Source organism: Trachurus trachurus (assembly GCF_905171665.1).
Source record: "Trachurus trachurus genome assembly, chromosome: 14".
In the NCBI taxonomy this organism is placed as follows: domain Eukaryota; kingdom Metazoa; phylum Chordata; class Actinopteri; order Carangiformes; family Carangidae; genus Trachurus; species Trachurus trachurus.
The window spans coordinates 19,539,289-19,564,862 of record NC_139903.1 but is presented as its reverse complement, the minus strand read 5'-3'; the positions used below and the strand labels follow the sequence as shown (position 1 = coordinate 19,564,862).

Below are 25,574 nucleotides of genomic sequence, written 5' to 3'. Positions count from 1 at the left end.
AGCAGCATGATAATGGTAATCACAATGACATGAAAAAGGCAGAACAAGAACAATAATATTAAAAGTAAAATGAAAAAAAAAAAAAAAACTCCAAGAGCTGATTAAATAAGTTAGACTTTACAGACTTATATGTGTTGGTCATGTAAAGTGAAGAGGATTAAATCAGCAGCTTTAAGTGCTCCTCCTGGTGTCATATATACAGTCACATTTGACTCCAACTCCTTTTTAGATGACGACGATTAGAGCCTTTGCCCTAGCTGCCTTATGAGAGGGTAAATGGGATTTGTTTGCAGAAACTCAAAGTGCAAAGCAAACAAACCCATCTGATGAAGTTAATTATACATCACAGGCGCTCGCAGGCAGCCTGGAAGCCTGTAATTGTTCAGTCTGCCTATACCCATCGCACAGTTGTGTACCTCCACACCTATAAAAATTGCATGACTCCAGAAATCACCATGGGTCGTACAGTTGTTGTTGTTGTCCATCAAACATCCATACTCTCCCTCTATCTAGTCTTCTGTCATCACCTCGCACATCCCAGGACTTTATGGTCGATATCAGTACCTTTTAAGACCACCTCCCACGGCAACCTCATCAAACATTCATCTGCTCCCTTCTCCTTGTGCTGCTGAGCTGCTGTTTACGGATGGCGCTGAAGGTGTCGTGACAGTCGCTCCAGGAGGAGGAACCTGCTCCACTAACACCTGCTGAGGCAACAGCCTCGGTGGGATGGAGGGATTTGATCGACTCAGTAGTCTCGACTGATGTTTATTCCCAGTCTTAGGCTGGATCAGAGGGTGAGGTGCTGACAGGGAGATTGGATGTATGAAGGCCTGAGAGGTTCGGAAGAGGACACCAATGCACGATGTTTCTAAAGGTTCACTAGAGACCCAGTGGGTCAGTTTGGATTCTGTAGGTGCAAGCTGTAACCAACATCAATATGTTGAGTCTCTGACCCATGACTACTCGGTTCTCATGAGTTGATCCACAAAAATCTGTTTCTTTACTCTTTAGGGAAAAAAAAATTTGGACTACTTTAAAATTTGAATTCCTCATATCTGAAAATATACTTTTTAGATACTGACTCAGGTTATGACATTCTGTTTTTTTTTTTTTTTTTTTTTTCCTCCAGTTTCGCTTCACCAATTGTAATTCAAACTTTGTTCTGTTATTTTCACCTCCAACACACCTAAAAACAATAAAATCTTCCAGACCTGGAGGACAGGTCTCAGAAATACAACTTGTGTTTGCCATTGTTCATAAAACATATGACCAGGAAGCAGAAAACTGACTTCCAGCCTTGCCTCTGTTTAGGCCCTGTGAGGCTGTTCTTCAACGTGGTCACGACACATTTGCGTCCACTCTGCCAAAACGAATGTGGCCATGTGGTCCCGATCCACTTCTAAAAGTGATGTGAGTGACTGGATCTCAAATGCATCCTGGATGCATCTTCAGTGCATTAACGCTTGTGATCAGGTCGCCTCAGACATTAATACCAGGTCTGAACAGGTGAATCACTTCTCTGACTGCTTAAAGCAGAAGTAAGCGATCCGGTCGTTTTGGCTAACTTCTTGTCAGCCGATGGAGTTAGCAGTCCCCGCCCTCGTCCCTACGTCACCACATTCACGCGCATCCCTTGGCTGCACACACAGAGAGGACCGCACCTTTATGCCGTTCTCTCTCCTCATTTATATTTATTTATATAATTCTTAATAACCTCTCTTATAGTTGTGCTAGAGCACAACAGGTCTATCAGTCACTCTGCTCTGCTGTAAGCCGAGGAGAAAACTTTCCTTGTATCCTACAACCTTTATATTTATATTATTATGAGTCCCAACAGACCCGTGTTTCGGACCAAACACTCTATATAAGTGATTGCTGTCGGAAGATATAACTATTTAAGACTTATATTAACACAAATATTCTGCCTACTTCTGCTTTAATTAATTGTTGATCATTTAGGAGAGTGTAGTGATGATCTCACTGGAAAGTGTTTGTGTCCAACTGATTAATGTACATATCTCTTTTTTAGCTCTGTGTTTGGTCTCTCCACCACCTGAGATAAACATCTGGCTCTTTAGCTGCTCAACGCCCAGTTTTTGTTTCTCCTTTGTTTCTGTGGAGGAAGAAGTGGGGCAGCAGGTGTCAAGAGCTGAGACTTAACGTTTCTGACTCTGAATCAAAAAATTACCTGCTGTGTTGATTCTGTCTCTTCAGCAGCGCAAACATTAATCTGATCTGCTGAAAGGTTAATTTCTCAGCTCAAACTCTGTGTCTCAGGCTGCACGGATGACCACATTTTAACCTTTGACCTTGAGTTCATCCCGAGTTCAGTTCACAGTGTTTTAGCGCCATATGGAAAGAACAGACTTACGCAGAAAATTAAAGCTGCCTCCAGGCATTCTGCTGCTTCTGTTATTTGTAATTTGCATAAATTAATTCCTCCTCCCTTAAAATCCTGTTTGGACCAGGGCACGGCATCCTCGCCACGGGAAGCGTTTCTACCTCACATGTTGTCTCTCTGCGCCGAGCAACTGATCTGATCTCACAGATGAATCAATAAGATATGTAAATCAGCGTTATGCAAATTAGACACAAGTGGGTGTTGTAAGGAAAAAGAGGAGTTTATTTATTTATATTTTTGTGTCATCTGCGGTGCGTTCAGACTGCCAGGCGTATTAATCTCTTGCGCTTCAGTGGCACAGTGTGGCACCTCATCCTCCTCGCCCCAGTTGCCGACTCTCCCCAACCCCGCTCCACCATGTTCCTCCCAAATTACAGTCACTCTAATGTGTTTGGCAGCGAGACGAGGTGCCGAGGAGAGAGTGAGAGGAAGAATCACTGGAAGAAACAACAGGAAACAGTTTGAGGGAAATAAACATTTTAATTAGGTGTTTGGCACTGGTAAATCTAGATTTCACACTCACACAAAATAAGATTTTCTTAAAGCTTAAAATTAAATAAACATCTGGATTTAAGAACTTTGTATTTAGATATACATTAAGTTAAATAATCTGAAGTATTGATGGATTAAAATGACATTTTAACACTGACATGTTGAATTATGTAGGACAAGTCGCCTTTAAAAGTGAAGCAACACTCAGGTGCCACATAAAATCCGACTGTACAGGCCCAGACATCACAACGAATAAATACAAACGTTAAAAAATTCATGGACTTGTCTGGTTGGATATCAGTCACTGTGCTGGGAAGCACACACGCACACATGTGCAGAGGCCTCCGTCAATTCACAACTTTGTTGCGCGCCTTCAAAGCCACGCAAACCGCTGCGTCGTCCTGTGGAGAGGTAGATATCGGCCGTCTTTGAACTGGTGCGCACGTGGCGTCCTGTTTGTAGGACATGGTCGAAGTCACAGGGACGAATTTGAACAAAATAGAAACGAAAAAAACACATGCACACACAAAGGTAAAGAAGAGTCACTCCAAAGCGGGACAAAAACACGGCTGGATCCAGCTGCTCTGAGCCTTGTTCAAATGGAAACAGCTCCCTCTGATTTGGGGAGAAAAAGTCTCAGTTGGACTTAAGTTCACCTCAGTTTGGTTTTGGTGTCTCTGGTTCTCGATGATGCAGGTGTTGTTTGTGAGTCTTTTAGTCTATGCAGAGAAACTGTTGACGCGGCATCAGACAAGACGACTTCCTGTCATCGAGCAGCGGCGCAGCGAAGGGTTTAGGCCCTTTACTGTGTCTCTTCTCTTTTCTGTAACGCTCTTTGTAGGTTCAGTGCGTTCGAAGTGTCCTCTCTCCTCTGAAGCCAAATGTCTGTGGGCTAAAAGTCTGTTTCCTGATGTTTTCTGTCCTTATTTCCTGCGTTCGTCCGGGCAGCTGCCATGTGTCCCTGTCCCTCCCTGTCTCCTCCTCCTGCCACAGGAAATCGTTTTTCACTCGACTGTCCACTTGCTCCATCCCCACCAGAGTCAGAGGTTCACATCAGGCCTCGGCTTTTCACCGCAGTCAAATGCCCTTTGTCAAAACTTGCCTTCATTTGCATTTTTTTGTGAAGCGTAACGGGCGCAGTGGGGAGCGCGGGCGTGCTGCTGGCAGTCCGCAAGGTCATTAACAAAAAAGCAAGTTCACGCAGCAACTACAACAGAGGAAGGTGGTTTAGTGAGGCCCCTCGCAGGTCACCTCCCTCCCCTGCATGCTGAGCTCTGAGCCTCCAGTTTCAAACTTAGACAACGTCCTGTGAAGATGGCGTCGTCCTCGGCCTCGGCTTCTACTGCTGCACCCCCCGACTCATATCTTAGTCTCTTTGTAGTCCGGTCTGAAGGAGTCCTTGATGGCCAGGAGCCCAGAGGCCAGAAGATGTCCACTCACTTTACTGTGCCACTCCTGGGAACGACCCCTGGAAGAATGAAAACACAGACGAAGTAGAGAAAGGTCAGGAAACCTTCACAATAACTTCACAAGTTCAATTCTGTGTTTTCTTAACAGCAGTTTTAACATTATGCATCTTGTAAAAACGGTGATGTTCATCTATGCTCCCTTCTGTCTCTAAGATTAAAGATCATATCGTGGTTGAAGCCACTCCAGGATCTTCATTTCTCAGTCACAAATAAGCATTTTATCTGTGTATTTTTGAAATGCTTCAGGGAAAGAGGAACAAACTTCCTACTTTTATGTTCAACATTTGCATCACGTTTGTCTGAACTGCAGCAAAGATACACATTGAAAACAGTTAAAGGTGTTCAGAAATGGCCGTTTGTCCTGTTTGTCGCGCCTCATTCCACGAGTTTCCACGAGTTGCCGCACGAGTTTACCCAAGTAAGGAAAACAAATTTGATTGGTCGTAATCGAGCGGGCGGGATAGTCAATGTTTGGAGCGAGACCGAGCTCCGTGTGTGTGTGTTGTCTCAGACGTTTGATTGACGGATGACGGATCCAATATCAGTGGCTGATGAATCGTGAGCAGGCTGACGTATAATCCGTGCGCCTGCATTATCCAATGCGAGCAAAAACTACCCCACTTTCATCCCAGATTTACTCGAAAATAGAATTTTGCACAAAGTTTGGCCTACATCGTCTGATAGATGAGTTATTACAATAATTTTATGACCCAGAGTGGAATCAAATTCAATTTTCTTTTCTGAACACCTTTAAAGGTCTCATAGTTTACACTTTTATTTTGAAGTATTGTTCCCTAAGAAAATAGATTTTTGGGATCAATTTCATCTCAGAGTAGTGCTTTCAACTTTTCTGTCGGGCCTCTCCCCGGAGCTCTAGTAACTACAGGTTGATGTCAGCCAGGTGGGCTGGCTTTTATTGTGACATCACAAAGTTACAGGAAGTCCTAACAGGTGGTTTTAAAGCTCAGTTTCTGAATACAGACTATGTGCATTTCTCTGTGGACTGAGGCTTTGATACTTCAGAAGAGAAACATAAATTCAGTGTGTCAAGTAATTAGACTGACAATATCACTGCATTTAGAAGGTGACAACAGGTAGATATATTATATTTTCCTATTTTTTTAAAAAGTATTTTTTAAATTGAGGTTAAAAGTTATTTTCCTGTCATCACAGGTCAACATGTGTGATGTGAAACAGCCGACATCCACAGAAGCTTATTTTGTTCTGTCTCAGCTCCTTTTATTTTGGTAAATGACAGTATTATTTCCTGCCAACAGTAGCGCATTCACTAAGATTACACTTCTACTTCTACTAAGTGTGTTTGCATCATTAATGGGTTTGTTGTTTTCTCTGCAGTTTCAGTCCAAACCAAACATCCTCTCCGTCTCCTGTTCACTCACTCACTCACTCCCTCACCCTCTGACTGAGGCCATAAGGTATTTAATTTCCTCTGCAGGCGATAGGATCAGTTTCACAGGCCTGTACTGTAAAAAGCCCCATTGACCTTGATGCTTTGGATCTGTTGTCTTGCCTTGAAAGCTAACAAGCACTTAAAATTAATGTCATAGCAAATAATCCCAAGAACAGCCCGGCTCGGCGCAGACATTCGGCTCGGGCAGAACCGCCATGAGAGGAAATGAAAGGCGAGAGGAAGTGAGAGAGAGACGGAGCCAAGAGTGAAGGCAGGCAAGGTTTCCTCCGTCATCGCTCTGACATAACAGAGGCCTTCGGCAGGACGAAAGTCTGATGAGTGATCGTCACTTGAGGTTTATGTCACTTCTGCACAAACATGAAAAGGTAATGATGATAATAATATGCTATTAATCAAAGTAATCCTTAACTTTGATTTTTTTTAAATGAATTGGGCCAAAATAGTAGAGAGACTCTGTGATTATAATAGATGGTGAAAAGATTAACTTTTGCCATCATGGCATTTAATGTGAATAATGTAATATTGTGATATAATTTCTCTAATATCTGACGTATCTTCTGAACTCAGAGGGTAAACTTTGTTATTATGTCCACATTCCTAATAAAAGTAAGTTGAAGTTATTAACAGTTTCTCATTTTGGCAGGAAAGAACCTCTGCACTGGTCTCTGATCAGTTTCCTCCCTGTGCTCTCTGTTGTATTATATCGAGGAAACACTGAGCATGCTCATAACTGAATTGACCAAAATCTTCCTGCCCAGGGTGCTGCTGGGTAATGACAGAGTTTGTATGGGCCTGGTCCTCTGTGAGAGCTGCTGCTGTTGCTGCTGCTGCTTCTGCTGCTACCACCTGTTTTCTGTCGCACTGTGGTTTATTTCATTTAATCAACGCAGACAAATGGAGCTGCAGGGCTCTGCCCACAGTCAGATTGATCATGTAAGCGGCAGAAAATCTGCAGCTACTTATTTTCAAAGGGCATGAATCATGAGAAAAAAGGGCTGTTTCTCCTCCTCCTCCTTGGCTCCCTCTCGCCCACCTACAGGGAGGTTGTGATAGCGCTGCAGATAGATGCTGGTCAGAGGTCAGAAACACAGACCGGGCTCAATTAAGACAGATAAGGTGGTCTCAGCGCGCTCTCCACATATTTCTTTTAATAGGCTTCTCACGGCCGTAAATCCTCTCAGCCTCCCTGTGCTTCCTGCAGCTCACTCTGCCCTTGGATTTCCTCCTGTCTCAGCTTAAAGGACCATTCTGCCATTTTAAACTCAGTGTTTCAGCTTCTATTCGCTTCGCTGTTCATTCACCTTAAGCTCTAATTGGCCTGGTTCTCGATATAATAAACACAGAAAATGTCTCTCCCTCCTCACCTGGTGTCGGTGCGACAGAGGTGCGTCAGCCGGGTCTTCCTGGCTCCCGTGGGCTCCAGCAGGTAGAGGCAGGAGTGGACCTGAGCCCTGACGCCTTCCACCAGGACCTCAGGGTGCTCTGTGGACACCGAGGACAGGTACAGAGGCCCGGAGGACGGGTCTGCCTGCCAGGTCCTGAGGAGGAGGAAGAAAACTTTCAGTTCTTGCACATTATTGCAGCTGCGCATCCACCAATATCCTGTAAGACTCACACACACACACATAAACATAGACACACCCATAAACATAGACACACCTTTCTGTCCTATAGTCACTTAAGCACTAATTGTGGAATAATCTGCCACTGAAAATAGTCCCCAACAAACGCACTGCTTCCTCCTGTTTGAGCAATGTCTGCTGAAAACTACAGTGATCAACTGTTTCAGGAATTGACTGAAACATTTTCAAAATGAAATAACACATCTGTGTTGTGTTTTTTCTTCTTCAGTGGGAGCAGAGCCAGAGGCAGGGCCATTGTATAGGGGAGAAAGGTGATGATAATTCTAGGGGCCCAGCACCCAGTAGGGCCCAGAAAAAAACCCCAGTAGTCTAATCTTTGTATGACTGAATTATTCTGCATAAGACCCTGACTAATACTCATAGTAATGCTGCATTAGCATCAAAACAAAGTAGGCTAAATAAAAAATGATAATACATACGTAGTCTAAGAAAAAAAGTGGAAAAGTCAGGGGCCCACTTTAGTATTCTTTCAGGGGCCCCATGAATTCCTAGCAACGGCCCTGGCCCGAGGAGGGAGGGTTAGAGGAACATCAGCTTCCTATCGTCTCCAGCATCGTTAAATCACAATACATGTTTGCTTGCATGAAGAAGAAGTGCTTGTTTTCATCTCTGTCTTTCTCTTGGGGTGACCTAAAGTTCATGTGTGGTGTCAGAGGAAGGTATATAACATGATGTGGTCTGACTGCAAACACACATCCTGTCATGTCTCATTTGCCTCCGGGAGTTGGATAAAGTTTTAATAAGCCGCATTCATACCACATACACACACAGAACCACAGCCTGCTCTGTATTAGTTAAAATCAGACTGACACTTTGAGTACTTCCAGCTTTGACTCCTCTGTCCTCCTCGCTCCGCGGAGCTCAGCAGGTTAAGGCCCAGAGGCCCGTGAAAGCCTGGGGCTCGCCTTGGCTCATTACCTGAGCAGCAGGTGCTCCTGGGAGGGCCGGGAGTCCAGGCCGTGGCCCTGGCTCTGCAGGAGGTAGTGGTACACTTCGGTGTCCTTGGACAAGGTCTGGACGACGGCGGACTGACGCAGGCCTCCCTCCCACAGCTCCTGCTCCCTCAGCAGCCGCTGGAGCAGCTCCTTGTGGGGGGCGTCCACCTCCACGGAGCCTCGCCACATCCACAGCGGGCAGCCGTCGTCCATCTGAAGAGGGGTGGAGAGAGGGGTGGAGAGAGGGGGAGGTGGTACTCTGCTTTATTTCATTTCTCTATTTTATCTTACTCTTCAAGTTCAGCTTTAAACTTAAACTCCTAAAATGTTATCTTGATCCTGCAGCTGCAGTGAGATAAGCTAGGCTAAGCTCAGCGGTTCTCAACGCTGCCAGCAAGGACTGACAAAAATGAGCCTAATTAGTGTCTTTAACACCTCCATGTTTTTATACGAGTGGATTCTGATGATTTGACCACACAGAGCCCTGAACTCAGCATCATGGAGTCAGTGAAGGATTACATGAAGATTTGGAGAATAAATTATGTGAAAAGGTGCTAAAAGTTGCCTGATTTATCACAACTTGTTTGATTCAATAAAAAGTGTCCAGTCTCTTCTGCCTTCTTAATCCAGGCCTGCTCAGACTGCTGAGGGCTCATTAGCTCCTTGAACATTTTAACAGGAAAATGTAGATCAGAGCTGCAGGGATGATCAGTTCATGGTTGGGACGGAGAGGAGGAAGTAACTCCTCCGTGTACGTTTAGGTTGTGGGAGGCACGAGGCACCGACCGTGGACTTAATCGCCCCCGGTTCAGGCCCAGCTCAGGGACTGTGTTACATCTCTCCTCTCTGCACTTGGCTCTGGCCAATAAAAACATTAAAAAAGACTCTTAAAAAAGTCAGAATCTTCCCTTTTTATGTTCTTTTTCATTACTTCTTTATTACACATCATATCAAAAAATGGCTCATTATTTTTTTCTTTAACTTTTTTAACGTCACTATGTCTACATAATCGGTTATATTCTGGTTTTATAAGTTCATGGTCGTTATTTTTTTAGTATTAATTTATAGTATTTTTTATATAATATTGTGTTTCCTTCCTTTGCTCTTTTCATCCTCTCCCATAATTTGTTCACTCCTCCATCCAAACTCAGGAAACTGTTCATCCTCCTCTTTAGTCGACCTACTTTATAAATGCTATACAGCACTTCCTATATACAAACAACATACTAAACTGTTGGTCAACCATAGTTGAATTTGATATATAAGAAATGTATTATGTGATTGTGTAAATTCAGGTTTGGAGCTGAAACATTTTTCTTCCTCCCTCCTTTTACCTTCTTGAAGGCCAGCTCCACGGGTTCAGGAGCTGAGTGGCTCTCCCAGCCTCGGCTCTTCTCCCTGGCTTCCTTCAGGAGCTGCTGAGTGCTCTGCTGCAGCCTGCTCTTCCTCTCCTCCTGCTGCTGCTCCTCCTCACCTCCACTCTGGCAGCAGGACGTTGGAGCTCCCCCCTCCAGGGAGTCCTCGGTGGCAGCACAGAGACACTGACCAGGCCAGAACTCTGGAAGCTACAGAACAGATTGTTCATTTTGTGTTAAGATAAAATCTGGAAAATGATTTCTACAATTAAAATAAAAATCATAGTCTGTGGTGTTGTTGTCAGTCTGTGTACCTGAAAGAGTCTCTGGGCCTCTGTGATCATGTTGGCCAGGCCCTGGGTGGCAGCCAGGTTCTCACTCAGGTCCCGCTGGTCGGGGCGGCCCAAGCTGTACTTCCTGTGACTCGACCTGCAAGTCACAACAACACAAAAGCAAGGTCACTGTCAGGGTCGGTTCTATTTCCCTCAGATTAGAGGAAACATGCAGGAATCAAATCAGTTTGACAGGAATCAGCATCGCTGTGTCACAATTACCGCAAGTGACAGATTGAGGTTACTGTGGAAAACTGTCGCTGAGGTTTACTGGAATCTGACAGACGTGCAGGATGTATGTTTATGTTGTTTTAGTTTGTGAAGAATAAGAAAAAGAGTCAACTGGGAAATTATCTGCTCGTCCGACAGACAGTTAGACCATTAAAAAGTCTGTGTCTTTGTAGCTGTGGTTGTTTCCAAGGCCGTAGCTACCATTGAGGACACCGAGGTCATGACCTCGGTATTTTTTTCGGCCTAATGAATGAAAAAAAAAAAAAAAAATACCAATAAAAAATGTGCGGTGAAAGTATTCGGGAGGACAGATGGAAGGTGACTGGGTGACTCCTCTCCAAACAACAATTCCGGTAGGCCTATAATGCTCTTGTTTATTGACGCCCTCACGCAGCTGAGTACGCTGGTGTTTGTTTACTGGTCGCGGGAAAAAGGGCGATTCATTCGGAAAAAGCGAGTGATACAGCGGAGCCTGCGTGCATGGAGGAGAAGGCTACTGAGTGAGTTGGCTCTAGATAAACTACTTTTTCCAACCAGTTGTTACACTGTAAACGTTTCGTACATACGTGCACTTGAACCGCTGTATTATTTCGGGACGGAACCTCATGTATCTGGAGAAAACAGCTGTTTAATAGCGTCAATTCAGCGCCGTTTACTGTCTGTGTCCTGCACTATGCACTAGTTGAGCTAAGTGGGGGCAGACACCTCTTTCCTGCAGATACTATACTGAGGGGTCATCTACTGCACTGTCCATTCTTCCATCAACATTATGTGAAAAGCACAGTGACATGATACATTTTATGTTTACAGACAGGGGCGTCACTAAGTTTTAAGGACAGGGGGCTTAGCCCCCAGGAGATGCACAAGATGTGAGCATATGTGGTGCAGGAGCACAACATTTCGCAAACAACAAAGACTGTGAAATTTTGGACAGATTTGGTGTAAAATTTTTAGGCAACCATTAGTTTTATTTCAGTCTTTTTTATTTATTTATTTAAAGAGAGCTAAGACCTGTGAGATTACTACAGACATGTCTGGAGTGCAGTAGAAAATGTAAATTTTTCATCTCTGCCTAGTATAAAAACTAACAAAAAACACATTAGAGTAAAATCTACCTTTGAATCATGGGATATCAGGCAAATGAAAAAGTAACGCGTAGGCTAATTGTGTAAAAGTAGATGCTAAAAAAAATGAACTTGAGCAATTTTGCAGCAGTTTTATTATCAGAGATATATGTCCAGGTGGAATTTGACCTTTGGAAAACTAATTATATTTCACTAATAGCCTGTGTCATAATATTCACTCCATCCAAATACAACTGTTTTTGGCTCATTTTGATTTCACCTATAGACCTCTTCATATTTTTGCATTCAAAGAAGACCATACAACCAAAATTAAGTTTGACATCAATATTGTACTACTACTGCAACAAGGAGCAGTCAGATGTATGTTTGTGGTAGCTACTGTATAAGGAAAAGCAAACAAACTTCCTGGGCCTGTTTCAAAGTGAGGAACACATCTGACGCTCCAGAAGGAAGTCACCCCAAAAATAGTAGGCTATAGCTATGGTAAAAAAGAGTGCACACTTCACCCTAGAAACCTGTTCATCTTTATGTTAACAACCAGGACCATCACATTGCATTTCAGACTTTTCAAGCTGGAATTTAACTTTATCATATAATATTTTTGCTACTCTGTGGCGGCTACGAGTGTGAAGAGCTAGTCTCCTGTTTGTAATAGATGGTGTTCTCATCAGAACTCAGTGAAGTTGGGTCTTCTCTGGATGATCACTTGATGATAATATCATAAAAATGGGATTAATCTAATATGATGTGTGTAGTTTTTATCTGTCAAAGTGCACCAGATTGAAGCCTTTTAATATAAAATTGCCCCAAATTTCTGACACCCCCCCCGCGAGCGCACCACGACTAAATGACCTCAGTATTTCAAAAATCCTGGCTACGGCCCTGGTTGTTTCAAAGCCAAAACACAAACGCTGAGGACGTGGAGATAGGGTTTTATGAATCTGTGGGAGAAACATTGAAGCTCAGTCAATTTCCAGAGTTATTGTTCCCAACATAAAGTGTGACATTTCTGATGGGCCGGGGACTTCGGCTTCCAGTAGAAAGGGAGGCACAAAACGCTGATTGTGTTGTTATTATCGTTTCCATCTACTGTCCCGTCAGAGATGAAGGGAGGGAAAGAGCCGAGTTGGAAAAAGGAAGAGGTGGAGATGAAAGAAAGGGAGGAGGGGGGAAGTAGCTACAGGAGGAGGAAGAGGAGGGAGGGAATTGCAAGAACAAGAGGAGAAAACGAGGATGATGAGAAAAATGTGGAGAGAGGAAGATGAGGGTGGAAGGAAACAAGATGGATGATTAAAAGATGATGGAGGAACAGCTGAAGTATTTTCTCTGTAACACAACTGGACAATCGTCGCCTAAAAATGATTAAACCACATCAGTGAGCCACACTGCTGCACTGGGTGTCGTGTTCCTTCATTACCGTGAACACACTCACTCACACTCACTCACACACACACACACACACACACACACACACACACACACACACACACACACACACACACACACACACACACACACACACACACACACACACACACACACACACACACACACACACACACACACACACACACTAAGGTTTAGTTCGACTCAATCACACACACACTTGTCCTGCTGCCCCACATGAGTTCATCTGTCACAGAAAACAGTCCCCGACAAATGCACTTGTCAGTAACATTCACTAAAAGTAAATTTTCTTAAATTTGAGCTTTGGTATAGATTCTTGAAACTAGTTTAGAAACAATAACAGTGTGGCAAACAACTAGTCTCTATGTATGAGAGGCGTTTTGTTTGTTTTTTAGGGATGAGTAACTAATATAACTAGTAATGTAACTAATTACTTCTTAAAGTAATCGTAAGACTAGTAGCGTAGAGTAGGCCACATTCCTAGTTTAATAATGATTTACATAATCTCCCGAGGACTTTAGGCTTCGGTGTGACATATATGAGTATAGTAGTGTTTGTGTATGAGTATGGTGGTGTGTGTAGTATCCACCTTTTTCCGAACGTCAAAAACGTAAGGCGGTTTTGCTCTTCCGGTGGGCTTTTTTTGTTTACGTTTCCATGGTTTCGGTAGTCGTGGTAAATGCCTGGATTATTATTATTTATTCAAAGAATATCTGTAAAACGCATGGATCATCACACCAGCTTTTAACAATGGGTATCACACAAATTGACATCTGTGTTAAAAGCCAGCGTTAATAGATCCATGCATTTACCGCAACTATGACAACGACTGAAAACCATGGAAACGTAAACGTAAAATTCCACCGGAAATGCAAAACCGGCTTCCGGTTTTGACAATAGATGACGTTCGGAAACTTGTGGATAGTTCTGTGTGAGAGAGAGTATAGTGGTGTGTGTAAGAGATTATAGTGGTGTGTGGTAGTGTGTGAGGGAGAGAGTATAGTGGTGTGTGTGAGCACAAATAGCCTCTCATATCTATGGTCTATGTTTTCTGCTCTTTTCTAGTGTCTTTAAAGTCCAGTGTGATGGTTAGGTTACATAATGTTACATAATGTTACATGTGTGTTTTCACCAGTATCTGGCTACAGTAGCATGATAACGTTCACCAACTAATTGTTATGGCTGACAAAGTGCCTGTTTTGCTTTTGGACGATCAAGCTTGACATCTAGTGGCAGTGATGATGATTTACAGCAGCAGCCGATTAGTGACTTTACATAAAGTTTTTTAAATTTATGTCGCTAGCAGGAACCATTGTCATGTGGTGTCAGACAGAATAGACATGGTCGAAGACACTGTTATCTTGACGTTCATAAATATCTCCTTTAATTAAGCCAGCACAAAGCTTAATGTAAGGAGCTCAGATAGATGGTCAGCACTGATGGGACTGAGTGTCCCCAAATAATTATGTTCATATCTTAATAATACAAACCACCGTTATGGCTCTCAGCAGTCTAACTCTGTCCCCTCGTGCTATCGTCCCCATCTCTCTGTCCACTCCCTTCTTTTCCTAACTTCCTGCCCACTGAGCGGACAGAAACTATCACATCAGGGAGTGAAGCTGAGGCCAGATGCAGATCTGTAGGAGTTATGTAACTTTGTGGTTGTGTAAACTGTGCTGACAGCTTCTCATTACACGGAGAAAAGTGTATATAACAGCTGGATCTGGTCCAGAGATGACGGCATGTGTGAAGGCTGGGAACTCTGGAAAAGAGACGTCCACTGAGGCAACAAAAGGAGGAAGAAAAACATGTTTCTGTGGCACCTGAACGACAATGTGCTGTGGGTAACAACTAACACACACACACACACACACTGGCAAACACAAACACAAAACGAGGTCAAGATCTGAAGCCAAACCAGGGGCTGATTTTGGAAAAGGGAACCGTGTCCATGCTCTCGGCTCACCTGGCTGTGTTGGCGTCTCTCTTCAGGGTGTTGAGGTGGAAAAGCGATGGCGCTAAACAGACGGCGATGTTGGTCGGAGTCATCTGGTTCTCGTCCACACAGGCCACCACATCCCGCAGGAAGAAGAGCAGCGTTCGCAGCGCCTCCCTGTTCTCGTCAGGAAGCAGCAAGATGGCCGCCTGCGCCGCAACCAGCTGCTGATCCTTGGGAAAATCTGCCAGCAGGAAGCACATTAAGAGTTTACACAATTTTGATCTTGGAATAAGAAAATAAAGTCAAAAGTCTGTGGATGTGTTGGAAAACAGTCACACGTAAACTCCCAGGAGTCTCTCTCTCTTTGCTGCTTATCTTACGAGGTGAGAAATGAAATTCACAGCAGGAGAAATCGTCTCCTCTGAGCTGCTCACATTGGTAGATGTGGAGGAAGGACTCGCAGAGCTTGCTGGTGAAGATGGGTTCGGGCAGGTCTCGGAAGTACTGCTTCACCATGTCGGCAACGTCGAACGCGGACTGACTATCGTACGAGATGCCGTGAGGGTCGGACTCCACGAGCTCACGGAGGTACTGGATACGAGACTTCACCCCAGACTTCCGGAAAAGACCAACCTGAGAGAGGACACCATTGCATCAAAAATGGTCCTAGGTGATGTTTAAAAGGTTTTGTTGTGTTTGTTGTGTCTCTTGAGGCTTTCAGCATCATTACCTGGTCCAGACATTCGGTCCTCAGGTAGAGCAGGGCTCTGAGGATGCTGGGAGGAAGCGGCTCTCCTGTCTGCTGAACACTGAGGAGCAGAGGAACCCCAAATACCCTCCGACCTTTCACCTCCATCATCTTGGTCTTCCTCTGCTGCTTAGGAACCGTCCTGCAGGAGACACAAATGGAACCTCTCTTAAAATAAAAATAAACATCAAACAGCATGAGTTGGTGCTATAGAGGAAAAAGTTATGGAAATAAATGTATGCTCATAAACTGTTTTTGCAAACATCTTGGGAATTTTCAATCTCAACCAGTCAAGTGTAAAAAAAAAAAAAAAAAAGCTCAATTTGGCTGCTGTGGGATCTGTTTTCTTTTGAAGGAAGAGCCAAATAAACATTTTTTGATTACATAAGTCCCCAGTGATCGCTGCAATGTGTACGTGTCATTCAAATCAGCACTGCAGGAAAGATGTGTGGGCGCAGGGAAACCGTGGACACTCGAGTTTCTTCATGTTTCTGAACTGATAGAGAACATTTTAACCATCGATACTGTTTAGTTTCCTTTGCAGATGCAAAAACTGCAGACTGAGTGTTTTTTCATCTTCGGGAAAAAGAGAAAGAAAGCCATTTTGGTTCCTTAGACTCTACGGGTAAAAATTATCGGACTGAGTTCACTTCTATCTAAAAAAATCTATCCGAAGCACTCTGACAATCAGCATCAAAACCTCTTCTCCACTAGCTCATCATCCCAAAAGTGATTTCTTTTCACACCCACCAGTAAAGGCAAGCGCTCCAGGGTACCGCTCGTCCCAACCGCCAGTTAATATGCTGTGTTTTTAATAATAAAGTGCTCATTCTGGCATCTGTGATTGAATTACTGACATTATAAGGCCTGAACTTATTGCTGTAGTAAGGGGAAAATACACAGCTTGGAGAGTGTGTGCATGTGTGTGACCTTTACAACAGCTTTAAAGATAGAGAAGAAGAGAAGAAATTAATTTCCCAGTTCTTATTTCAGTATACCTGATGCTCTTTAGCAAAGCCGCCTGAAAACGTCCTGAACTTTAATCCAATGTGAGTGTCTTGCAACTGTCACACTGAAGCGAAGTCATATTACGTTCACATACGTGTAAGAATGGGTAATTTGCACTTCACACTTTGTGCTCATTCAAAACAATAAATGTAACTTGCTGGCTTCCTGAGCTGATACACTTCCTTCCCTTTTATGCCACTTACTGAGGTTTAAAGTGTGGAAAAAGAACTGTCTGAAAGTCTGAAGCTGAAACAACTTTTCCCAACCTGACACTACAGAGCGGCCATTTTTTTTTCTGAATTTCCCCATGAACTTGCGTCTGATCCTGTTAATTAAAGCCGAATATGTATGAAGGATAATTTCAAGAGGGTTTTCTGTTCTATGCTCAGTTGCCGCATTCAGTCTTATCTCATTGAGGATAACACCCTTGGCAGAAATCAAATTGGTTTTCTGCTAAAACATAAAACAAGCAGGTCATGTGTTTACACAGAGCACATTAAAAAAACAAACGACCTGCAGAGCAAACAAGCAGAATATTTGAATGTTTTATTGTTCTAAAAAATGAATTTGGCTCGATCTTGCACGAGGGTTTATTCCAAAAACATGGTGTGGGAGGCAAAACACTGATCTCATTAAATCGATGTATGTCAATAATAAGCGCAGAGGAAACATCCAGTGCATTAAATAAGAACTAGCTACAGTTCAGAGATCAACAGCCTGCAAATGTTTCACTCAAGAAGATGTTCCTTGGGGCTTTGCTGTAGCCTCATGTGTCCAGCAGCTTTAAAAGGACATTACAAGATCAGAACGACAAAGGCCACAAAAACAGCTTCATATTTACTGTGCAGACATCAGATAGGTGTCAGTCCTGTTAAGTAGCTCTAGGTTCTCTATTCATACTGTGAAAGTATCAAAGCCTCAGTCCACAGAGGAATGCACACAGCTTGTATTCAGAAACTGAGCCTTCAAATCCTGCAAATGGTGACTCCACTTGGGCAGGGCAGGCAGAGACTGAGAAAAGGGAAATAGTTGAGCCGAAAATGAAAGAGGAGATGAACATTTTTGTCTTGAAGCCTTAGTGGTTGACACATTGATTTTTTTGGCTGTTCTCCAAAAATTAACAACTGTCCCTTTAGACCCTTTAAAAAAACCCAAAGGTTTTGAAAAACAATGAGCAGGTTTTCATGCTTCTTTTAATTCATGGGTCTGGAAAATTACATGAACACAAAGTGGCAGTGGCATTGTTGTAAATAACTTAAAATGTTTGTGAATATGCATGGAAGGATGAACCCTTTGCATGTGTTGTTTTGATAATCTTAACTATAAAAACTAAATCTAAAAAGACCTGCGCATGGAGAATCCCCCCCCTCCCAATTCTTTTCATTACAGGTTTGTTTTCTATGATGCCAGGAAACCTTGTACAAGGAGACAGAGACCTGACCACCATCTTGCTTCATAAGGTTCTGTGTTTTTTCTCACCTGGGCCAAACTCGTGGAGAAAGATTCAAAATTCAAATGACTCCTCCTGCATCTGCTTGATGTGAGTGCACCAGCTTTCACAGCCTCGTGCATGACTTCATGACGCGTGGACCTGAATTCAAAACTAACTCTAAATGAACTGATGACCACATTCTGTACATATGCAGTGTTTACTCAGATAGTGAAAGGGGAATGTAAATGTGGTGCAGAGTTTCAGAGCAGGACGGAGACACAGTGTGTCCTAGGAGGATAGAGAATATAGTCCCAGTGTGATGCATCAGCAGTCCTACCTGCGGGGTTTGGAGGAAACTTTATTCTACTTGAAACATGTTGCTACACTGTTTTTGTAAGCCAAGGCGAGGTTGCACCTGAGCCATGAATAATGAATGAATTTTCTAAATAGGCTGCCTGAAATATTTACCCCCTGCCCGCCCACCTGCCCTCCTTTCCACTGTTGTTTTCCTGAAGATGTTTCTCTACACAGGTGTGCAGGAGCACGGAATCTAAGGTTTAGGAAACACTGCTGTTTTTTTCCCCAAGTTTTGTTTCTCACCTCTCCATGCCTCAGTTAACTCTGTCCTCAACCTCTGGCGAACCCTCAATTTTATTTTCAAGCATGAAATCATCCAAAAATACTTCCAGAGCCCCCAACCTCCCCTTCTCTTCTTACCAGTTCCAGCCCTGCTTGCTGGATGGGGAGTATTTGTCCATCAGAGCGGTGAGTTTGAGCAGGGAGAGTTTCTGCAGCAGCAGGAACTGGGACACTGACTGGTTCTCCACCCCTGGACTGGTGGGCAGGGAGGGCAGGCTCTGCTCGCTGGACCAGTGCAGCTGCTGGCTCACTCTGCTGAACACACAGAGACACGCGCACAGTTTTAACACAGCACAAACAAGGGAGACCATCAGCAGCCAGTTTTTCCTCCCAGAGCTTGGGAAAAAAAGCGTTTGTACTTTGATCTACACAGAAAATGTTATTAAATTCAAATGATGGTTGTTGCTTCATTAATAGTGACAGCAGAGCTTTTGAATTTGTTCAAAAAGAATCAACCGAAGCGAAAATGACACGTTTTCATCTGTCTTAATAGAACAGATAGATCCATTTGCATAAAAGAGATAAAAAGTGTTGAATGACAGAATCTCTGAGAGACTAATACACTTTACACACTTGGAGGCAAAACTGTTAAATAGATAAACAAGTGAGAGAGTTTTAGCACTAGTTGCTTGAAATATGAGAAGTTTATCCCAAGGGTGGCTCCAAAGGAAATCATATCACTGCCTGAATCTCAACAGTGATACATTTAGGACAGCTGACAGTCACACTGAGCTTTCCAAGGTGCACAGCTGCCTCTGTCATTAGACACAGATATGTGGTTAAATCAAATCAAATCAAATCAAATCAAATCAAATCAAATGTATTGTCATTCCACTGTACATACAGTACAATACAGATAGTATTGCATGTATGTAGTATTGTGGTGTCAGGTGACCCCACGACGTACAGTAGGTTAACTGACATTGATATTTTGGTAGTTTTAAGTTGTGTTGCTGAGCAACTAAAATCCAACATCTGCTAAATGTCTCATTTTTAACATATAAAATATTGACTCTGACTACAGTCATGAGGAAAACCCAACATCTGTGGTGATATTGGTCAAATTGCTAATGGTGGGTTTTCAGAGTTACTCCTTTTTCATCTCCAACCAAAACACAACATCAGTCCACCAAAACTAGAATCAGTAGCATCCAATGTCTTTCTGTTGCATGGATAAATTAACTGCATTAGCATATATGAGTGTGAAAATACAGCCCAAACAGAAAACATTTAACATGTTAGCTTATATTTGCTTACTAACATGATCACAAGATACAGTAGTTAGCATGCCAATTTCATTTTGTTTTAGTACCATGATGTTGGACTAAAGATTTTGTATGTTTTCTACTGTACTGCTTCTGTATGTATGTGTGTTTGTTTCCTTTGATGAAAAAACACACACACCTGTTTGTATGTAACATGATGTGATGTGTTTCAATAAACAAATTTATATATATATATTTTAAAAAGACACATAACTGTGCATGCGTATTAAACCAAACAGTACAACACACACACAGAGCAGGGACAACCCATTGGTGCGTTATGATGATGTTACTTTTATATTACAGGAGAAGCTTCATAACTTTTTATTGCTCTTATATCTGAGAACAAATGTGCAACAACTAACAGTTATAAAAGCAGCACTATATAAAAAAAAGCAATTAAAACTATACAACATTTTATCTTGAGTGCTTTGCTCTTGCTTTGGTTTATGCCTGAGGGAATAAAATTGCCTGCACTGTCATTATTAGTATTCTGCTTACACTTACAAATGTCCAGGGAAACTTTCCAGTGTCCAGTAAACTGCTTGTGTTTCCTAAACCAGATTTTGAGTTATGTTTTTCATAACTAAGTTATTGTTACCAACTCCCTCACCTGCTCCTGGGCTGTGGAGATTTGGGCTCCTCTCCATTTGCTGGTTCCTTCTCACAGCTCTCTGCCTCCTCCTTCTCGTCCTGCTCTTCTCCTTCCACCTCCTCCGGATGCTGCACCTCCAGGTGGATGTGGCTGGGGGAGGACGGGCAGGGGGAAGCGGCCGTGGAGCAGGGGGCAGGTGAGTCTTGGCTGGAAGAGGAGGAAGATGAGGCGGTGGAGGATCCTTGCTGACAGTCGTCCTCGGACAAGTTCTCAGACCAGGTGGAAACCAGCTGTTGGAGGTCGCTGATCCTCTCCAGCACGCTGTCCAGAGCCGAGAACACGTCCTCATCTCCTAACAGCCGACCCACCTGGGAGAAAACAAACAAACAATAAATAAATAAGTTGGACTGCAAACCTTTTATACAAAGCAAACAAGGCAAGGCCAAGGTTTTATATCTTTACTTGCTGAAGGTCAGACATGGACATATCTACCTCCTGAAAAGCCATTTCCTAATAACTTCTATAATACTTTACATCAACTTTTCCTCTCATGGCTGCCATCTTTTTGTCAAAGAGGCTTCCAGTTTTATTCCAAATGGCTTCTCTTCTGCTTTAGTAAGAGCAAAAAAAACATTTGAATCAAAGTGATTTATCTGAGTTGTCAAAGACGACTGTATCGAAAATTAAATTTGATGTGAGCACTCTCAAAATGATTTCAGGCTTTATGGGAACACTTCAACTCCATATGGGGCTTAGCTTAGCGGAATCAATAACGTTGATTGAATTATTTCAGTTTTTTTATTGATTTATTATGATTTTTTCAGCAGATTTTAATCTTTTCTTTTAGTAGAAAAGTAGGCGAGTCAAAGATAGAGAGAGAAAGAGAATGAGTGCTTTGTGTATTGTTTTTGATTTGTTTGATGTATGAATGTGCATTTGATTAGTGAAGCACAGTGTTAAACTTCAATAAAAAGAGGACAGATGTCAGTATTTTACTGCCTCGTAACACAGAACAACCATAATTTATTGCACATGTTGATCCCTAACAACGATAATTACTTCACCAAGTAATCATTTACTGTTTATGATGTCTGGCCTGTTCTTCAACAAAACTGCAGAGTTCACCCCACAAACTTTATCTCAAGTTCCTTGTGCTTTTACATGAACAACAGACACACACACAACAATTAGGATGGAGCTCCAAGCTAATCAGTTGAACCACATTATATTTTCTGCTGTGAATCAGTTTAATTTCGCTAATGAACTGTATTATAAATGTCTTTCCTAAGTTGCTGAGATGCGTTGTTTGTTTGTATCTTGGTGAATTTTCTAAGTGTGATCAGTGACAGAACATTAACATTTAGCTGCGTCAACACTAATGCGTTTTCATATAAAGCAGCGTTTTAAAACAAAAAACAATTATTGTTTTTTAGATTCAGCATCTGTAAATCAAGAATTAGTGACAGTCAGTTATTAAGTGGAAATAAATGATGCAATAACTTTTTATATGTACATTTATGTAGCACTTGAAATGGTTACATGAAATGATTTACTAATGATGTACTAATGGTTAGTATATGTCTATGCATGTTAATACATGTTTTATAAAGTGTTTTTTATAAATCTGCTGAACAGATGTTCAGTATCAATTAAGAAAGGCATCATGGATCATAGGTTATTCATTTTGCAATATAGAAAACTGGAAAAAAAAATCAAGAAACCCAGAAAACTCAGCAAATCTAAAATCAATAATTATTAACTCATACTGTGTAAAAGGAGTACAGTAACAGGCCTTTGACTCACCTCTGACTCTTCACCACTTCCTGTACAGCCACCTTCCCTTTCAGACAGCTGCTGGTCATCGGGCACGTTGTCGTAGATGCTCAGCCGCTGATCCAGCGCTGCGAGCGGGCTGCGGACCGGAGCACTGCTGCCGCTGCAGGAAGACGAGGACGAGGGGTCCTGGTCCCCGGTGGCCAGCGAGGACGCTTCACGGCGACTGTTGCTGTTTCGTCCCCTGTAGCCGTGGAAACTGCCGGTCCTCCAGTTGACGGAGGTGTCGTCGATGATCGGGGACAAGATGGCGTGTTTGTGCGCAAGGGAGGTGGGGAAGGTCCCTGGTTTGTGTCCGTGGGGGATGTGGAAGACCAGGCTCTCGTGGCTGCTGTTGTTGTTGTTGTTGATCTGGTTCCTGTAGTCCTGTGAGTGGAGACAGAAAAGGGGAAACCATTTACTACACTTTTTACATTTCATTGGAGATATCTATTAGTATACATTATATTCATTATTATGTAATATACAGACCACTTGGTGCCACATTTAATTGGTTTGAATGGGTTCAAAGCTGTTTCTATTTAATGACAAATGTGTGGAAAATGTCACTGGATAAATTCATGGTGTGCAGCCACAGTGGCCTTTAAAGAAATTAATGACCTTGCTGAAGATCATAGTTATATGCTCTTTTTCTATTATATATTCTTCTTCTATTATAACCCTTTGGTTGGAGCTTTCAGAGAAAAAACCCTGGTGTATTATGTGAGCGCTGTAGCTCAGGCTTAATCACACCAATGATCTTTAACATTTCTGTCATTATCATTATAAGTTGTACAACAAATTCTAAGTTTGAAACAGGAGTAGTGCGATGGGACCTTTAGGGAAAATAGAAGCTTCTTTTCCACAAAAAAAATAATTGTGAATGTAGATGTTATTCAAATACAGTTGGGGTTTTTGCCTCTCACAATGTCTCTCCAATTAAATGTGATGACAGATTTCCAGCAAACTGCCTCTCAGTTGGAACCCATGACACCATGACGTGAATGTGAAAGAATTGTTTCCACTTGACTTTTGTGAAACAGTGCCTGGTGAAATTGCCGGTGTTTTTTAAATTTTATTTTTAAAAACATGTTCCCAGATGCTGAGTCTCACACAGTACAACAAAACAAAATTAATACTGGTTAACATCAAACTGACTGGCTGTACAGAGACACAGAAAGGGAGCTTCACTTTCCCCCTAAATAATTGTTATTTGGGACAATTCCAAATTATGTCAGAAAAAACGTTATCCTTGGCTTCCAACCAAATACTTTTCAGTTTGGGCTAATGAGGCACTTATACCAAAATACGTAGGTCTTTTCCCAAATGTTTTGCCTCCTCACCTTTACCTTTCACATTTAATATTATCAGTAATGTCCACTGTATGCTCTATATCTGATTCTCTGTGATAACTCCCTAATTTTGTCCCATTCCCATTTTCTTTTTATTATTTCTAAATAAGCGTCAAGTATATTTTCCATTGAAGGCCTTAACCTTCTGGACAGACCTCTGTTCCCATGTGGTTCTGGTTGTTGCAGGTTGTTCCACCACCGACCCCAGCGCCGCTGTTGGAGCGCTTGCAGTTGCTCCTGACCCGGGTGACGGGGCTGGGCGTGCTGACGGTGCTGCTGCTCTCTGATTGGCTGTTGCTGCTGCTGCTGCTGATGGTGTTAGGAGATGAGGGTGAGGATGATGCCCGCCTGTCGGATCGACCCTGCAGACTGGAAATGTTTGGTCTATGGTTAAAGATGCATTAAGGAAAAGTTTTGATAGAATCTTCTGAGGCTTTTTGAAAGGCCACAATCCACAGTCCTCACCTTGATGGGCAGTGCAGCCTCTCCATCCTGTCCTCCTCCTGGATCAGGACCGGCCCGCTTATTACCTGCCGGGCCCGACTGCCGCCGCTGTGTCCAGGGGGGAGGAGTCCCGTCGTCCCCCTCAGCCTCAGTTTCTCCATCTTCCTCAGCAGACTAGTGCACTTTTTCCTGGGAGGTTTGTCTGGGAAACAGGCCTCAGCTTCCAGACTCATGGTGGATGATCCCCCACCGCTTTCCCCAGGGGAGGGGGGTCCACTGAAGGAGGTGTCCAGGGAGTGGGTCTTGTTGGTGGAGGAGCAACGGGAGGAGCTCCTGCTGGTCTCCAGGTCATCTGGGGTGCTGGCAGTAGCATTTTCTGAAGCGACAGGTCGTCTGTGAGTCTTGTGGTGTCCGTCGTGGCCTTCGCTGTCAGTGCTGCTGGTGCTGTGAATAGAACAGAAGTCGTGGTGGTTGCTGACGTCACAAAGACACGCGTCCTGGCGTCCGGTGGGGCTCTCGGTCAGTCGAAGCACGTCCATGGCGGAGTCCAGACGTTGCCATCGCCGTGTCCGCCTGTCGTAGCTCCAATTGGGGCTGATGGCGCACAAGTCCTCCTCGTCGCAGTCGACAACCTGGAGGGGGAGGGAGGGTTCAGGCAAACAGACAAGAGCTTACAATGAATCTGCATATTATACAAACACACAGTAACAGCACTAATATATGCAGAGGAGGGACATGCACACAGTCTGCAAACAGAATAAGAGACTCAAACAAACACAGAGGTCTAATATGTACACAGATGCATAGAGATGTTCTGAATAATTTATACAAACATTTATACAAGCAAGTGTTGTTAGGTGGGCTATTTAGACTTTAAAATGTGGTCACATTGTTTTTACAATAAAATAAATATTCAATGATGAAACAGCAAAACTGTTTGACCTTAAGGGCCAGTTCACTGATTTCATCTACATCTATTTCTATGGAGGTTCCATATCTAAAATGTTGATATCACTGAGTTGTGACTAAGTAAAAATGTAGCAGATTTCAGGTAAAACACACAGAGAAACCAAATCCTGGTGGAAAGTGTTGGATGGTGGGTCCAGGTGGTTGGAGCTTGGTGGGGTCAGGCTTAGTTTCTGAATACAGGCTGTGTGTTACTTTGTGGACTGAAGCTTTGATACTGTACATTTTCAGTATTAAAATAGAACCTAGACCTGACCTATAATAACACTACACATGGACATCAACCTTTATACTGCGTGGACCTATTTATACTGCAGTATAAATAAAGCCCTCTGCTCATATGTCCTGAAATCTGAAAACTGCTGATACTGAAGTGACAGTACAATGAGTCAAATAATTGTTTTGATTTTTAAATGAATAAAATGTAACAAAACAGTGCAGAATACAGACTTTACAGTCACACAAAACGATTCTTAACTATTATATATAGGCCTACTACATTATATTCACATTTAGAGGCTACTATTAGTGACTTTTGTTAAACAAGTAACTTGATCTTAAAATCTTTAAAAAAAAAATTAATTATGAG

The 25,574-nt window shown here is 42.8% G+C and overlaps 1 protein-coding gene across 2 annotated transcripts in view; it reads right to left on the bottom strand.

Moving 5' to 3' along the window:
• Nucleotides 1-2,895: 2,895 nt before the first annotated feature.
• Nucleotides 2,896-25,574, bottom strand: part of LOC310997107 (rho GTPase-activating protein 7) — a 36,260-nt gene continuing 13,581 nt past the window's right edge. The window contains exons 5-17 of one of the 2 annotated variants that reach the window (XM_083986719.1): nucleotides 24,041-24,651; nucleotides 23,731-23,944; nucleotides 22,215-22,610; nucleotides 20,430-20,779; nucleotides 18,630-18,806; nucleotides 15,455-15,614; nucleotides 15,159-15,357; nucleotides 14,752-14,965; nucleotides 10,045-10,159; nucleotides 9,710-9,940; nucleotides 8,359-8,588; nucleotides 7,162-7,335; nucleotides 2,896-4,364 (exon numbers count right to left, since the gene is read on the bottom strand). In XM_083986719.1, the coding sequence (XP_083842845.1) occupies nucleotides 4,256-4,364; nucleotides 7,162-7,335; nucleotides 8,359-8,588; nucleotides 9,710-9,940; nucleotides 10,045-10,159; nucleotides 14,752-14,965; nucleotides 15,159-15,357; nucleotides 15,455-15,614; nucleotides 18,630-18,806; nucleotides 20,430-20,779; nucleotides 22,215-22,610; nucleotides 23,731-23,944; nucleotides 24,041-24,651 (3,180 nt within the window). In that variant the 3' untranslated portion in view covers nucleotides 2,896-4,255. The remainder of the gene's footprint in view (nucleotides 4,365-7,161; nucleotides 7,336-8,358; nucleotides 8,589-9,709; nucleotides 9,941-10,044; nucleotides 10,160-14,751; nucleotides 14,966-15,158; nucleotides 15,358-15,454; nucleotides 15,615-18,629; nucleotides 18,807-20,429; nucleotides 20,780-22,214; nucleotides 22,611-23,730; nucleotides 23,945-24,040; nucleotides 24,652-25,574) is intronic. The other variant, XM_083986720.1, reaches the window with a different exon arrangement.